At 69.1% G+C, this 15,984-nt stretch overlaps 1 protein-coding gene across 3 annotated transcripts; it reads right to left on the bottom strand.

The window, feature by feature from the left end:
- Positions 1-87: 87 nt before the first annotated feature.
- On the bottom strand, positions 88-15,282 carry CCDC88B (coiled-coil domain containing 88B). Of its 3 annotated transcripts, XM_084895792.1 has the most exons (28): positions 14,999-15,118; positions 14,773-14,915; positions 14,529-14,640; positions 14,388-14,457; positions 14,254-14,312; positions 14,085-14,168; positions 13,870-14,013; positions 13,482-13,627; positions 13,297-13,378; positions 13,014-13,172; positions 12,126-12,272; positions 11,940-12,048; positions 11,630-11,766; positions 10,825-11,547; positions 10,429-10,716; positions 7,001-7,128; positions 6,806-6,923; positions 5,924-6,019; positions 5,705-5,845; positions 4,997-5,253; positions 4,706-4,849; positions 4,340-4,526; positions 3,953-4,098; positions 3,070-3,168; positions 2,555-2,721; positions 1,422-1,610; positions 1,225-1,293; positions 88-552 (listed from the first exon to the last, which is right to left on the bottom strand). In XM_084895792.1, the coding sequence occupies exons 1-28, from the start codon at positions 15,101-15,103 to the stop codon at positions 497-499; spliced, it is 4,305 nt and encodes a 1,434-aa protein (XP_084751918.1). In that variant the 5' UTR covers positions 15,104-15,118; the 3' UTR covers positions 88-496. The 3 variants fall into 3 exon arrangements, with proteins under 3 accessions (XP_084751918.1, XP_084751917.1, XP_084751916.1); XM_084895791.1 differs by lacking the exon at positions 14,999-15,118 and adding an exon at positions 15,185-15,282 and having other exon boundaries at positions 10,429-11,547; XM_084895790.1 differs by having other exon boundaries at positions 10,429-11,547.
- Positions 15,283-15,984: the final 702 nt, after the last annotated feature.

The following is a 15,984-nucleotide window of genomic DNA, read 5'->3' as shown; positions in this document are numbered from 1 at the left end:
GGCCACAGCCCCCCGCGAGGCCTCGGGGCGCAGGGCCCCGGCACCTCCAGCTCAGGATGCAGCCGGTGGACACAGCACAGACTCAGTGATTGCATTCCAGCTTTATTTCACTCCCAGCCGAGCTCAGAGATAGGTCCGGGCCACGGGCGCCAGGGAGCGGGCCTGGGCACCCCACCTAACCCGGGTGGGGGGCTGTCTTGTCCACGCCTGCCTGCCTCCTTCACCTGGGGGGTCCCCCAGAAACCGCCTCCTCAGCGAGGGCCGCATGGCCGAGCCAGAGCCGGGGCAAGGGGCTGCTGGCAGGGGCCAGCTATTGCTCCTGCAAACAGGCCTCTCCCGGCTCCACCTCAGCGCCCCGGTGCCGGCCCCGGAGGCCCCGGGGGCCCAGGCGTCCTTGTCCAGGGCCTGGCCCCAGTCGCCCTGGCTCCCCGCGTTCCCGGGCTGTCTGGGGCCCCCGTTGGGACTCCGCGTTCCCCAGCTTCCGGTCCACGTGGTGTCATTGGCTGAGGGAAGGGGTGAGAGGGGGCTTCTCCGGGTCCTGCACCTCGAGGCCTGGAGGGAGAGGCTCGGCTCAGCTCAAGCCCCCGCCCTGGGGACTGCCCCCCGGACCTGCCCCAGGCCCTCCGTGCCCTCCGCTCCCCCTGCCTCCCGCTGCACCCAGCGGGGAATGCTGCTCCCACACACAGCACCTCGGCCCGTTCTCCTCCCGTCTTTGCTCCGAAGCCCCCTCCCTCGGCCCACCTCGGGCACCTAATTAACTGCGCCCCGCCCAGTGCTCCGACCTCACTGTCCCAGAGCAGCCACTTCCTAACACTCTGTCTGAACCACCAGGTGCCTGAGAGCGAAACAACAACGGACTGCAAAGACTTCGGACGGAAAGGGTATAAAATAGCCCAGCAATGACCTTTCACACTGACTGCGTGTTAAAATGGCAGTACTTCGGGCCTATTGGGTTAAATAACATGCTATTAGGCTTACCTGTCTCTGCTTTTTCTGATGAGGCTACCAGAAGCTTTTAAACTACATGCAGCTCATGTCTTATTTCTCTGGGGCTATTGTGTCATTGCTATCCTCATGCCTATGGCTCACCGCCTGCCCCCTACCCACAAGGTTCCCCGTCGCCCCCGCTGGCACACCCCTGGCACTGAGAGAGGCTGTTTGCCCGGGGGGTGAAGGGATGAGTGGGCACTGCCAGGGCCACGCGCAGGGCAGACGCCCCCTCACCCTCTCGGCCGGCGCCGGCTTCCTGTTCCTCCAGGGTCTCAATGGAGCCGTCCCATCCTGCGCCAGGTCCTGGGGGACACAGGGCAGCTACTGGGCCGCAGGGACCGGACAGGGGCGGCAGGGCCCGCGGGGGACACGGGGGTGGGGGGAGCCCCTCCCCCAGGAGCCGCCGGGGCCGGCGGGACCCGGGCCCTCACCTTTGCCCTGGGAGCCCGGGTGGCGCTGTCGGAACCGCTGCCGGGGGGTGTCCCCGGGGCTGAAGGACTCGGAGCTGCGCCCCACGGGGAACCTGGAGCTGAGCTTCCGCCGCCGCCCGCCCAGCAGGGTTTCGTCCCGCAGGCAGAGGGAGCTCTGCGCCCGGCGCATGGGCGCGGGGGCGGGGGACCCTGCAAGAGGCGGGCACCGGTGTGGGCACGGGTGTGGGCACGGGTGTGGGCACGGATGTGGGCACGGGTGTGGGCACGGATGTGGGCACGGGTGTGGGCACGGGTGTGGGCACGGGTGTGGGCACGGGTGTGGGCACCGGTGTGGGCACGGGTGTGGGCACAGGTGTGGGCACGGGTGTGGGCACGGGTGTGGGCACAGATGTGGGCACGGTTGTGGGCACGGGTGTGGGCACGGGTGTGGGCACGGGTGTGAGCACGGTTGTGGGCACGGGTGTGAGCACAGGTGTGAGCACAGGTGTGGGCACGGGTGTGAGCGCAGTGCGGGGGCAGGGGGAGCAGAGTGAGGCAGCAGGTGAAGCCGCAGGGCCGGGAGAGGAGGCGGCAGAGGCGGGAGGAGAGGGTCTGGGTGACCGGAGGCCGGGCCCTCTCTGGCTCTGACACTAACTCACTCGGTGACCTTGAGCCAGGCGCTTCCCCGCCCTGGGCCTCGGCCTCCTCGCCTGTCACTGGAATAAGGGCCTCTCACTAAAGCCCCCCGGCTCCGGGTCCCGGGCACCGCGGGGGCGGGCAGGACTGGCGGGGGCAGCGCGGGGGCGGGCAGGACTGGCGGGGGCAGCGCGGGGGCGGGCAGGACTGGCGGGGGCAGCGCGGGGGCGGGCAGGACTGGCGGGGGCAGCGCGGGGGCGGGCAGGACGGGCGGGGGCAGCGCGGGGGCGGGCAGGACGGGCGGGGGCAGCGCGGCAGAAGGAGGCGGCGGAGGAGGTGGCGGAGGAGACGCACTGGGACGCGGAGCCAAGCGCCACCGGAACCATCTGGGGGGCGGGTGGGGGCGACAGGGAGGCGATGGGCAGGTGCACAGCCGCAGGGGAGAGGAGGCCGGCGGCGGAGCAGGCGGCGGGGAAGGACGCGGGGAGGGACCACCGGGCACCTGGCCCCAGACCCACCTGGCCCATCCGCCTCCCTGCCCTCGGAGAGCTCCGCCTCGGGGGGGCCCCCCAGGCTTTCGGTGCTGCCAGCCCCGTCGGCCCACAGGCGCGGCCCCCCGGGGAGGCCCCCCTCCCGCCGGGGCCGCATCAGCCTCTTCACCTTGTCTGCCAGCCAGCTGCCCTTCCTGGAGCGAGAGGGCACAGCGGGGGTAAGGGGGGGGAGGGAGGAGAGGGCACAGAGGGGGGAAGGCGGGGGGAGGGAGGAGAGGGCACAGAGGGGGGAAGGCGGGGGGAGGGAGGAGAGGGCACAGAGGGGGGAAGGGGGGGGAGGGAGGAGAGGGCACAGCGGGGGGAAGGGGGGGAGGGAGGAGAGGGCACAGAGGGGGGAAGGGGGGGGAGGGAGGAGAGGGCACAGAGGGGGTAAGCCGGGATGAGAGGCCAGGCAAACCCTCCGGCCCGGACTGGGCTTGGCCAGGCCAGAGGGCAGGCAGGCCAGGCTGGGGGCCCCACACGGGGGTGAAGGGACCACTCACTTGGTCCGGGGCAGGGGCCCCGGCTCCAGCACACGGTACTGGTCCATGATCTTCTCCACCAGCTTCTGCTTCTCCCGGCGCAGGGCATTGAGCTGGTCCCTGGGGGGGAGACGGGGGGGGGGGAGAGACAGGGGGGAGGGAGAGCAGCCTGAGGCCGGGCCGGAGCGGGGCTCAGCCTCCAGCAGGCACAGCCCTGCAGGTAGCACTGTCCCGCCTGTGTGGGGGACACTGCCACCACCCAGCCCGGGGTCAGCCCAGGACTCCCTGGGCGTCTGCCCCTGAACAACCAACCACACGTGTCTTCAGGGCCAGCGCCCTCAGCCCTCCACCCGCCGCCCCCCCCCCCCGCTGCCCTCCACCCGCCGACCCCGCCCGCTGCCCTCCAGACTGCTGCCCCCGCCCCCACCCCCGCTGCTGCCCTGCCCGCTGCCCCCCACCCTGCCCCCCACCTGCTGACTCCCACCCGCTGACCCTCACCCACTGACACCCACCCGCTGCCCTCCACTTGCTGACCCCCATCCACTGCCCCCGCCCTCTGCCCTCCACCTGCTGCCCCCCGCCCGCTGCCCCCCGCCTGCTGACCCTCACCCACTGACCCTCACCCACTGACCCCACCCGCTGCCCTCCAGACTGCTGACCTTTCCAGCTGCCCCCCGCCCGCTGCCCCCTGCCCGCTGCCCTCCACCCGCCGCCCCCCGCCTGCTGCCCTCCAGACTGCTGCCCCCGCCCCCCGCTGCTGCCCCGCCCGCTGCCCTCCACCCGCCGCCCCCCGCCCGCTGCCCTCCAGACTGCTGCCCCCACCCCCACCCCCGCTGCTGCCCCCGCCCCCGCCCCCGCTGCTGCCCCGCCCGCTGCCCCCCACCCCTGCCCCCCCCCGGCTCACAGGTACTCGCGCTGCTCCCGGTGCAGGTGGTCCCGGCTCTCCAGGCTGCGCTCCAGGAGCTCCCGGTTCTCCCGGCTCAGGGCCTGCACCTCGGCCAGCAGCTGCCGGTTCTCCTCCTCCTGGGCGCTCCGCAGCTCTGTCAGCAGCTGGGGGCAGGCAGCGGGGCAGGCGGGGTTAATGGGACTCCGAGTGGCTCCTCCACATGCCCTCCACTCAGTCCCCAGCCCCAGCCCCCCCAGCCCCATTCCGGCCACCTCCGCCCTCACACCTCACACCGCCCCTCACACTCACACCACCCCTCACACCTCACACCACCCTCACACCTCACACCTCACACCGCCCCTCACACCTCACACCGCCCCTCACACCTCACACCGCCCCTCACACCTCACACTGCGTGGTCAGCCGGCAGGCGCTCAGGTCCAGCTGCTGGTTGCTCTCGCGCAGCCGCTGGCTCTGCAGCTCCAGCTGCGCCCGCTCCAGCTCCAGCCGCGCCAGCCGGCCCCGCAGCTCCCCGCGCTCCCCCTGCAGCTCCCCTCGCTCCCGGGACATCTCTGCCAGCAGCTGCTGCGCCCTGTGGGGACCAGGAGAGGTGCTCTGGGGGGGGCTTGCCCCCCAGCCTCCTGAGGGCCAGAGGGCTGTGCCAGGGAGGGCGGCGCAGGCCCTCACAGGTGGTGCCTGCTCCCCACCCGCACTGCACGGGCAGCCCTGGCCGGCCCCGGGACGGCTGCGCGCTGGCAGCGCCGCTGGTACCTGTCGTGCTCGCTCTGCAGCCTCCGCAGCTCCTCCTCCAGGCCGCGCTGCCGGTGGCCGTCCTGCATCAGGCGCTCCCGCTCCGCCAGGAGGGCCAGCTCCTGCGCCTCCACGTTGGCCTTCTGGGCCTGCAGCTGCTCATGCCTGGGACGGACAGAGGCTGAGAGGCTGCGGGCCTGGGTCCGGGCACCCGGGGGTCTGCCAGGACCTGCTGCCCGGGCTCGCCTCTCCCAAGGAGGCACAGCCTGGAGGTGGCACCGGGGCCAGGGCTTCCGTCCGGGGGAGACTCACCGGCCCTGCAGCTCCCGGTGGGCCAGCTCCAGGGCCCGCATGTTGGCCTTGAGGTCCCGGTGCCGGGCCAGCAGCCCCTCCAGCTCGGCCTCCTGCCGCCGCTGCAGCTCCACCAGCGCCTCGTGGTCCCGCAGCAGCGCCTGCTGCTGCCCGCGGGTCTCCTCCTGGGACCGCCGCGCGGCCTGCACCTCCGCCTCCAGCACCCCCAGCTTCCTGTGCAGCTCCTGGCCCTGCAGCTCCAGCGCAGACTTCTCGGCCTGGGGAGAGGAGGGGGTGGGGCCCAGGCCGGAGAGGGAGCGACAGGGGCGGCCAGAGGCCAGGAGCCAGCGCTGCGGAGGAGGCAGAGGGCTGGGCGGGGGCAGAGGGAGCCAGAGGCAGAGGCACACGGGCAAGGAGAGCGGGGAGGTATCCTGGCAGGTGCTGGGCTGTGGAGGGGAGGGCGAGGGGCACAGGCACGATGTGACCGACGGGGCTGCCTGGCCCAGAGCGGGGGACTGACGGCTGGCGGTGGAGAAGGGGCCTGAGGCCGAGAAACTGGGCACAGACGTGGGGCTGGAGGCAGCAGAAGGGGGAGGGGAGCGGGCAGGGGTCGGAAGGACGGCTGCCTGGGAGCTGAGGCAGGGGAAAGCAGGAAATGATACCAAAGGGGCAGGGGACAGTGGTAAGTGGGCAGGGCTCTGGGGGGACGGGCACCCAGCCGGCTCCCACCTGCAGGCGACTGCTGTTCTCCTGTGCCTGCTGGCTCTGCTGCAGCAGCTCCTGGGCACGCCCCTGCAGGCTTCCCAGCTGCCCCTCCAGCGCCTGCAGCTGCTCCTGCAGAGCCGTCTTCTCAGCCTCCAGCGCTGCGTTCTGTGCGGCACAGAGGGGCGTTGGTGGCCCGGCCTCTGCCCACCCCCGCCCCCGTGCCCACCACCACCCACCACTCACACTGCGCTCCACCTCGATGAGCCGCCCGCTCTGGGCCTCCGGGGTCCTCGGCTCGGCCTGCTCCTTGGGCTCCAGCCCCAGGGAGCTCTGGCGCAGCTGCGGGGAGAGGCCCGGGAGGTCACGCGGGGGAGTGGCCATGCGTGGCGATGGCACAGGACCTGGACGGGGGACCTTGCCCACAAGCCCGCGCTCCTGGCTCCCGTAGCTCCATCACTCTGTCCTGCCCTTGCCACCTTCTCTCGGGGCCACGGCACGTGACCTGCCCCTGCTGCTCCTCCCGCAGCTGCTGCTCCTCCTCGGGGCCCCAGGTCTCCAGAAAGCCTCCCCGACCAGCCCCGCACGTGCCAGCAAGCCAGTCTGCCGGTGCCCACTGGCCCCTGGCGCCCCCTGTGACAGTCACCATTTTCCTGCCCCTGTGCCAGGTGACCTTGGGCTCCCTTGCATGCAGCAACCTGACATTGGGCTCCACCGCACCCCAGTGCTGGGCCCTGAGCCCCCATGCTGCAGGGGCGTCAGAAATAACGACTGACTTAGGACGACGACAAGAGCGATTGAGCTCACTAGGAAGTGAGGGGAGGGGGAGGGGGAGAGCCAAGCAAGAAAGACACAGCAGTCACCTCAGGACGAAGCCTTCAGTGCTGTCCTTGGAGGAGACAAGGCCCAGAGATCACCCGGCCGTAGCAGAGTCAGCCTGACGCTCAGCTCAGTGCTCCTCCCAACAGGCCCCAAGGGAGCAGCGGGCCAGGAATTGAGGGGCAAGACCAGAGGGGCCTCTGGAGGTTCGGGGCCTCTGGAGGGACGGGGGCCCAGCGGCCGGGCACGTCTGTGTGCAGAACGGAGGGAGGGCGGGACGAGGCCCCGGCTCCCAGGGCCAGGCCTCACCTGGGACAGCTCCTCTTCCAGCTTCTGGGCCCTCGCCTTGAGCTTCCTCAGCGCCTCCTCCTTGCTGGTGGCCGCGGCCTGCAGCTCCGTTTTCATCTGCTGCTCCAGGCCCCGGTACCTGCCAGGAGAGGCCTCGGCATCTACCCCTCCCCGAGCCTCTGCCTGGCGCGCTCTGCCCCCCCGGCGATGCCCCACCTCTGCTGCTGGAACTCTTTTTCCCGGAGAAACTCCTGGCGCTCCTGAGAAGCCTGGTCCAGCTCCTTCTGCAGACGCTCCAGCCGGGCCCCCAGCTCCTGGCCCCGCACCACAGCCTTCTCAAGCTCCTGAGGGCAGACAGAGGGGCTCAGGGCCCGAGGACATGCCAACGCCATCACCCGGGGGTGGGCAGACACACACAGAGGCCTGAGAGCCAGGGGACCTGGCTTTCTGTCCTTGCTCTGCCCCCCTAGACAAACAGCGTTCCCCTTCGGGCCTCCACTCCCAGGTCTGTACAATGGGAGCAAAGCCGGGCCGCTGGGCAGAGTGGGTATGAAGAACTGGGGATTGTAAGCCCGGCAGGGCATGAGGGAGGCCCCCGGGCCGGAGTCAGAGGCCCCGTCTGACTTCACCTCTCTGAGCTCTTGCTTCCTGTTGTGCTCAGGGGCAGGTGGACGTGCCCTGCGTGGGAAGGCCACCCTAACCATGAAGGAAAGGGGGGCGCGGCGGAAGCTGATCTGGAGAGAGCCCTCGGCCACAGGGGATGGCCACAGCAGACAGGAACTTGGTGAGCGCCAGGCCTAACCACAGTGGGGCTGGGGGAGGGGGGGGAGGAAGGGAGGAGACAGAGATGCCAGGGCCCAGGGCCTCTGGCAGTTGGGCCACACCATTGCAGAATGTGGCAGGAGGCCCGATTGGAGCGGTGGGCCCCAGAGGGGAGGTAGACCGAACCATTCCGAGACGTGGGGGCCCTGGCAGGATAAACCACAGGGAAAGGCCAGCTCTGACCAAGCAGCCTGACAAATCCTGCCTCCAGAAGCCAAGCCAGCAGCCTGGGCTCTGATCTTCCTGGCTTAGCAAGCCCCCTCCCCTCAGGTCTCCCCTCAGAAGCAATGCACTTCCAGACACCTTTGCCTACTGCCTCTCACTGGAAAAACTACAAGTCCCATGATGCCCTGCTGCTGACAGACAAGGCCTGAGGTAAATGAAGAAGAACTGAGCCTCTGCCCAGAGTCCTGCTCTGCCCTTGCCCAGGCTCTGGCCACAGCCCTCAGTACCCTCTCCGTGCACCTCCTGTCCTCCACCCAGTCCAGGAGGCCCGTTTGGACAACGCCCTCGGCTCCTGGTTCTCTGACCTGGTTCCCTGGTTCCCTGGCTGGTCACCTCCTCCTGCAACACAGCCACTTATCACCAGGAAGTGCTCTGACCAGGAAATCTCACCAAATTCCCCACTTGGTCCTCAGCCTCTTCCGCCCACTCAGTCCTCGGAGCTGGCTCTTCCAGCCACCAGCCCCACCCTCCCCCTCCCCCTCACGGCCCACCTGCTGGCATTCCCTCTCCTGCTGCCCACGCTCGCCTCAGCCACTGTCTTACAGCATCCCGGGAGGCAGGGCCTTTTGATTCCGGTTTGACAGGTGAGTAAACCGAGACTCAGAGAAGTTAAGTAACTTGCCAACAGCCACAGAGCTGGTAAGAAGGGGGTTCAGGCCATAACCCAGGCCCGTCGGACAGCACCTCAGTCACGGCCTTCAGAGTGGACCCCAGAGACAGCCTCTCAGACTTGCTCTCTTACCCACACCCCCAATTTGCACATTCCCCAGACCGTCCTGCACGGTGCCCAGCTGCGGGGGTCAACCCAACAGTGTGTTGTACCCCACTTCTCTCCGCTGGGAGGAGTCTCAGATCCGATGACTCCTCCTCTCTGAGCCTCAGTACCTTAGGGATGCTCAGGCGGAAGATTCCATCCCTGTCTGAGGCACACCCTCCCCACAGCCCTGACCCGAGACACCCGTCGCACTGCCTCATGCCTCCCCAAGCCCTCTGAGGGGCCTTCCCCACCCGGCCCTGACCACTCCGCTCCATTGCCTCATGGAAACAGCTGCAACCAGGGCCCGGCTGACTGGGTCCTCACCTCCTCACTGCCCTCCTCAGGTTCCGCCCTGCAAACCCGCTGAACTGCCTCCTTGCTCACTGCCATCCCTCCCTCCCCCAGGAGGCCTTCCCGCCCGGTGTGCTTCCTGGGCCACACGGCTTCCGGCACCAGGCACGCCCGTCTCCACCCCAGGTTGGGCGCACTTCCCCGAGTACGGGCGCGCTGGCTGCCTGGTACAGGCCTGGCCACCAGGAGACACCCACACACATGCTCGAATGAGTGAATAAAGGGGTTCCCAGGCCTCCTCTCTCTTCCATTTCCCGTCCGGGGCCAGCCAGCCTCACCGGCCACCTGGACCACAGGAGCTGCCTCCACGCGGCTCCAGGCCCTGCACACCGAGGTGCCCTCCTCAAGCCCAGCCCACGCAGGCTGCCACACCCCGGAGGCTCTCCCTGCCGCTCTCCCTGCCTGGGGATGGAGCACTAACACCCGGAAAGCTGGCCCACACGCCTCTCAGTCCCTACTCCTCCTTCAGTGCCTTCACTCTTCGCACAGGCTGTTCCTGGGGAGAAAATGTCCCTCCCCATCTAGCGGGATCTTTTTTTTCTTTTAATATTTTATTAATTTTTTACAGAGAGGAAGGGAAAAAGATAGAGAGCTAGAAACATTGATGAGAAACATCGACCAGCTGCCTCTTGCACACCCCCTACTGGGGATGTGCCCGCAACCAAATACATGCCCTTGACCGGAATCGAACCTGGGACCTTTCAGTCCACTGAGCCAAACCGGTTAGGATCATCTAGCGGGATCTTGACCTTCCTCAGAACCCTCCCCAAAGCCTCTTGCCCCACCCCGGCACCAGCTCCCTCTCCCACAGGCTCCCACGGCACCCTCTCTTATAACCAATGTGCCGGCCAGCATGAACTAGGCCTCCCACCCCTCTCTCCCTTGGTCCCCCACAGGACCTGCCAGGCAGCCATCAAGAGTACCACCCCCCGCCGGAACCGGTTTGGCTCAGTGGATAGAGAGTCAGCCTGTGGGCTGAAAGGTCCCGGGTTCGATTCGGGTCAAGGGCATGTACCTTGGTTGTGGGCACATCCCCAGTAGGGGGCATGCAGGAGGCAATTGATCAATGATTCTCTCATCGATGTTTCTAACTCTCTATCCCTCTCTCTTCCTCTCTGTAAAAAATCAATAAAATATATATATTTTTTAAAAATAGTACCACCCCCCCTTTACAGAAGGAGGCACTGGGGTGCAGGGGAGTGACTGCTGAGGTCAGAGAGCCAGGATTTGCACCCCGGCTCCCTGCCCACACTCTCATCCCCTCCAAAGTCACCCCATCTGATGTGGGGGGGGGGGGGGGGAACCTGCCCTTTCCCAGGCCAGGCGAGCCTTTGGAAGGCAGGATCGGACTTCGTTTTCTTATCTCCAGTCCCGGCTCGGTGCTGGGCACAGAGGCCGAATGGAATGAATAACCCCAAACTCCAGCCACCGGCTCCCGTGAGCCTGGAACCCCATTTCCCGGCCCCGGAGGAACAGAAGCCCCACGTACCTCCTTGAGGGCCTGCTGCTCCCGGCGCTCCCTCTCGGCCTGCTCCCGGCGCTGCTGGCTCTCCTGCTCCAGCACCTGCAGCCGCTCCTCCGCGGCCTCGGCCCGGGCCCGCAGCCGGGGCCCCTCCCGCTCCCACTGCCTCCGCTCTCGGCCGGCCGCTGCCAGGGCCTCTGCCAGCGCCTCCCGCTCCCGCGACGCCGCCTCCAGCTCCCGCCGGGCCGCCTCCACCGCCTCCCGCAGCCGGGCCTGCTCCCGGGCCTGGGCCTCTGCCTCCCCGTGGGCCTCCGCCTCGGCCCTCCGCGCCTGAGCCCGCTCCTCCGCCAGGCGAGCGGCCTCCGCGCCCCGGGCCTCCAGCCTCCGGGCCTGGGCCTCCAGCTCGGCGCGGAGGGCCTCCGCCTCGCCCCGCAGCCTCGCCGCCTCCTCCCTGAGGGCCTCCCGCTCTGGGTCCCCCCTGGCCACCGTCTCCCCTGGGCCTGGTCCCTCCTCCAGCAAGGCCTGGGCCTTGGGAGCCATTTCCGGCTGCTGAGCTGGGTCCCCGGTCATCCCCGCCAGCCGCGGCTCTGGCTCTCCGGCCTCTGTGTGCTCCCGGGGCAGGTGCAGCCTCTGGCCAGGGGGCTGCTGCTCCTCCAGCCGCTCCCGGGGTTCCGGCTGGTTCTCGGGGACCTCCTGTCTGAGCCCCTGGGCCATGGGCACTGACTCCCCAGCCTCTTCTCTCAACAACAGCTGGGCCTGACCTTTGGTCTCTGGGCCCTGAGGTGGGGGCACGGAGGCAGGGGTCTGGAGAGGGGCTCTGTGGCCAGCCTCCCCCGGGGACTCCTGTGTCTCCACAGAGGGGCCTGACTCCTGGGGCGCTGGGACTAAGGTCTGGGGGGCCATGGCAGCCGTCTGGAGGGGCCTCTGCATCACTGGAGGGTCTGAATCCGATGTCTGGGGACACTCGGCTGACCCCTGGAGGGCTGAGTCTGATGCTGGGGGAGCCAAGTCCAAGGCCGGAGGGTCTTCATCCCCCGTGGGGCCAACCTCGCCCTGAGGACCAGGGCCTGAGGCCGGGCGGGTCTGGGGAGCCACAGCCAGCACGGGAACCATGGCGTCCTCACCTTGCTCCTCCAGCAGGGGGCGCTGAGGGCACACAGAGGGAGGGTCAGGGCCAGCGGTGCCACCAGGGAGGCCCGGGAGGCCGGCGGGGAAGGGACTCGCTCACCTGGCCTCCGGGCTGCCCCTGTAGGGCCTGCAGCAGGGCGCGGAGCTCCCGGTTCTCCCGCTCCAGTGTCCGCAGCTGCCCCGCCTCCGCCTCCCTCACTTCATCGTGGATGGAGGGGGCCGCTCCCGGCAGGGGTGCTGGGGGGTGAGATGAGGTCAGGACCCCTCCCCACCCTCAGTCCTGCCACACTCCCTGCACCCCTGCACCCCCAGAGGCTTGGGGGAAGGGGGGAGTCAGAAGCCATCCCCCCCGCAGCTGCAGGGACACCCGGGCACCCCCAGCCCCAGCCCTCCCCGGGGGCTCCACTCACACGCCCCGGGGGAGCCCGGCGGCGGCTCCAGGCTCCGCTGAAGCTCCAGCTCCAGCTCCACGTTCTCCTCCACCAGCTGGTCCACCTGCTGCCGCAGCGAGTCCAGCTCCTGGGGGCGGGCAGGTCAGACCCCACGGAACGCCGGGAGGAGGGGCCCGGGTCCTGGGAGGCCTGGGGTCAGCTCACCGCGTGCGCCTCGCCCAGCCGCGTCCGCAGCAGCAGGTTCTCGCGCTGCGTCTCGTGCAGCCGCGCACAGCGCTCCTGCGCCGCCTCCAGCCGCTCCTCCAGCAGCGCCCGGGCGGCCTCCAGTGTCCCCGACAGCGCCCGCTCCTCCTGGGGTGAAGGGGGACAGGGCCCGTGGCTCCTGTGCCCGGCACCCAGGGCCCCCATCCTGTCTCCCGGCCCCCACCTGACCCACATCTGCCCCTTCCAGGTACCACTCCCCTAGCATCTGCCCCCCACCCCCCGCCTTCTCCCCAAAACCACCTTCCCAGGTCACATCCCGCGGGACTTGCTACTTTATATATATATATATATTTCTTTATTGATTTCAGAGAGGAAGGGGGAGGGATAGAGATAGAAACATCAATGATGAGAATCATTGATAGGCTGCCTCTTATCTTACTGGGGATCGAGCTCGCAACCCGGGCACGTGCCCTTGGCTGGAATCGAACCTGGGGCTCTTCAGTCTGCAGGCCGACGCTCTATCCACTGAGCTAAACCAGCTAGGGCGGGACCTGCTAATCAGCGCCCACTGTGGCCCCGCCCTCCTCCCAGAACCTACCCTTCCTCACAACCCCCTCTTCCCCTTCCATCTGCCCCACCGTCCCGGGGCCTTGTCCCAGACACCCTCTCACCTGTCTCTCCTGGCCATGACCGTGCCCTCAGGAAGGCCTGAGTCTCCCTGCTCCAGGCCCAAAGGTGCTCCTCCTCGCGGCCCTACCCCCCCCCCCCCCCCCCCGTCTCCCCTGCAGGCCCCGCCCTCTCCCCTGCAGGCCCCGCCCTCTCCCCTGCAGGCCCCGCCCTCTCCCCTGCAGGCCCCGCCCTCCCATGCCCGCCCCCCCCCCCCCTCACCTCCAGCTGGCCCCGGCAGGCCTCGGCCGCCTGCAGCCGCTCCCGGTGGCGCCGCAGCTCCTCCTGCAGGCGGGGCAGGCGGCCCGCGCGCTCCCGCAGCGCCTCGGCCTCCTCGCGGTACAGCTCGGCGCGCTTGGCCTGGCCGGCCAGCGCCTGGGTCTGGGCGGACGGGGCGGCGTTGGGAACGGCCAGCCGCGGCGGCAGGGACCGGGGACGTGAGGAGCCGGGCGGAGGGGCAATGGGACGGAGGTGCGGGGAAGGTGAGGGAGGATGGCGGACGCACCTCCTGGCGGAGCCTGCGGATTTCCGCCTCTAGGCCCTGCACCTCCTCCTGGGAGTCCAGCAGCAGCTCGGCCTTCTCCTCCCTGGAGGACAGAGACGCTGGAGGGACCTGGGACAGCACCCCCAGCCCTGCCCTGGCCCCATCCGGCCCGTATGCCTGGGGCTGGCCGTCCCTCTCCCACTCACAGCTCCTGCCGCAGGCGGCGCAGCTGGGCCTTGGCGTTGGCCAGCTGCAGGGCCAGATGGTTGGAGGGGCCCTCCAGGGGGGTCCCCGCAGGGGCCTCAGGCAGCAGGGGGGCTGGCGCGCGCTCCAACAGCAGCTCAGACAGCCGCTGTGGGGGGTCAAGGGTCAGGGGTCAGAAGTAACCTGTGTCCCCCACATCTCCCTCCCATCCCTCCCCCCTCCCCCCGCCCCGTCACCACTATCTGAATTTGGCTCTTACAGCCCTGTCAGCCAAGGACCCCCAACCCCAGCCCCACAGCTGGCCTCAGCTCCCATCTCCCCCACGCCTGGGTCCCCGAGGCCCTCCATTCCCCCACCTGGCCCTCTATACCGTCCCCCCGCCGCCCCCACCTGGGCCCCCACGTCACGCTCCCGTGCCAGTCTCAGGAGGGTCCCCGTCAGGCTCCGGGTCAGCATCTCCAGCTCTGCAGGTGCCAGCTCCCCGGGCTCGGGCCCAGCCAGTGCCAGCACCAGGCCCGCCCCCGGCTGGGTCACCTGGGCGGGAGGGAGAGCGTTCAGCCTAAGAAGCTGGAGGCAGGGAGTCCCCAGGCAGTGCAGGCCCGTACCTGCTGGATGGCCGCAGCCAGCTCGCTCTGCACCTCCAGGCTGAGGCCCTGGATGTGCCGGATGAAGAGTTCCCGGTGCTCACACTGCAGGGGGACCAGCGGGGCGGGTGAGGGCGCCGGAGCCTCCCACCCCTGCAGCCCCGCTGGGCCCGCCCGGCGCTCCCCTCACCTGCACCGCCGCCCCCAGCAGCAGCCGGAGGACGCCTTCCAGCTCCTCCACCGCCTCCTCTGCAGGGCACAAGCCACAGGGGTTAGCAGGCGGCCGGAGGGGGGGACACAGCAAGGGGGGTGGGGAGAGGGTACCTGAGAAGGGGTCAAACCCCAGGGCCTGAAGGTCCGGGGGTGCTGACAGGACCAGCAGCTGCAGCTCCTCCTGGGGGCACAGAGGGGCGATGAGACGGCCTCCCGTGGGGGCTCCCGCTCGGCCTCCCGCCCAGGCCTCACCTGGTAGAAGTCCCTCAGGCGGCCCCACACGTGGTTCAGGTTCCGCACCCGACTGACTGCCGGGTCACCTTGGCCCCTGATCGCCCGAGGGCCCCCTCGGGAGCCAGGGGCACTGTGGGCACAGGGGGCCATTGGTTGGAAAGGGACTCGGACCCACCTCCCCTCAGTCAGGCCCCGCCCCAGGCCTCAGGCCCCGCCCCAGGCCTCAGGCCCCGCCCACCAGAGCTTGAGGCCTCTTCCTTACATGATGCCCAGCACCCGGAGCAGCAGGGCCCCATCACTGAGGCGCAGGAACCTCTTCTCCGGACAAAGGGGCCCCTCTCCTTCCTCCTCCTCGTCCTCCTCCGGCTCCTCTGCCTCTCCCACCAGCCCAGCCAGCCCCAGCGCCTGTGGGAAGCAGGGAGCGGTCCGCTGGCCCAGGTGAAGCCCCATCATAGAGTGAATCCTGAGCCCCCGAGCCCCCTCCTCACCAAACCCCTGCACGTCCCTGGTCCCCAAGATCTGGACCCCGATTCCCGCCTCACAGCTGCCTGGACTTCAGCCCCATCTGTAAGTCCAGCCCCCACAGCGCCCATCTCTGCCCCATCCTCCCCACCCCAACCCCAGCCCCTCCCTACTGCTCACTTCCCCTCCCCGCCGCCTTCCCGCCGCCTCACCCAGGTGGCCAGGCTCCCACTCAGGAAGTCTCCGAGTCTGGGTCCCGTGCCCCCGTCCATGACGGGTCAGGGTGCTGGTCGCGCTGTGGCAGCTACACCTGCCCGGGAGGAAGAGGAAGTCCCCGGGTGGGGGATCCCGGGCCCGGCCACAGACACCCTGCCCGCTTCCTCCTTCCGGGTGCAGCCGGCCTGTGCACCCCCAGATCCTCCCTCTGCCCCGCTCGCCACGCGGCCCCCTCCAGCTCTCCCGCGAGGCCCCAGAGCAAGGCCCTCCGCTCTCCTGGCTCCTGGGCTCGGGCAGGTGAGTCTCCGCCTCTCTGGGCCTCTGTCTCCCATCCTCGGCCTCGCACCTTCCAGAGCCTCTCAGGGGCCCCAGCCTTGTGGGTGAGTCTGGGTGCCCACCGCTGCCTCTGCTCATTTGCTGGCTTCTCTGCCCCTTGGTGTTTCTCCGGCTTACCCAGACTGTCGCCAACCGTGAAGCCTGGCTGGATGCCACCGCCCCCAGCGAGCCCCCACCCCGTATTCTGTGTGCACCAGGCTGAGACGGGCATCTGGACCACGGCAGGTGGCCTCTCGGGCCTCAGTGTCCCGTTTGTAAAAGAAGCGGGTGGGGCTTCTGAGGGAGGAGTTCAACGCAGAGACCAACAGCGTTGTCTCTTAGGCCCCGTGGTCAGCAAACTGCGGCTCTCGAGCCACAGGCGGCTCTTTGGCCCCTTGAGTGTGGCTTTTCCACAAAATACCACGGCCTGGGCGAGTCTATGTTGAAGAAGTGGCGTTAGAGGAAGTTTAAGTTTAAAAAA

Source organism: Pipistrellus hanaki (assembly GCF_964339955.1).
Source record: "Pipistrellus hanaki genome assembly, chromosome: 9".
Classification (NCBI taxonomy): domain Eukaryota; kingdom Metazoa; phylum Chordata; class Mammalia; order Chiroptera; family Vespertilionidae; genus Pipistrellus; species Pipistrellus hanaki.
Note: the sequence above shows the minus strand (reverse complement) of the source record. Positions and strands in the feature narration are given on the sequence as shown.

Coding starts and splice junctions, on each gene's coding strand:
- CCDC88B (XM_084895790.1), bottom strand. CDS start 15,103: ATGGGCGCTGTGGGGGCTGGACTTACAGATGGGGCTGAAGTCCAGGCA. Junction 12,273..13,013: donor CCTGCCGGGGCCAGCTGGAG/GTGAGGGGGGGG, acceptor CCTTCACCCCAG/GAGGAGCGGGCGCTGTCGGG. Junction 3,169..3,952: donor CGGGAGCAGCGCGAGTACCT/GTGAGCCGGGGG, acceptor TCTCCCCCCCAG/GGACCAGCTCAATGCCCTGC.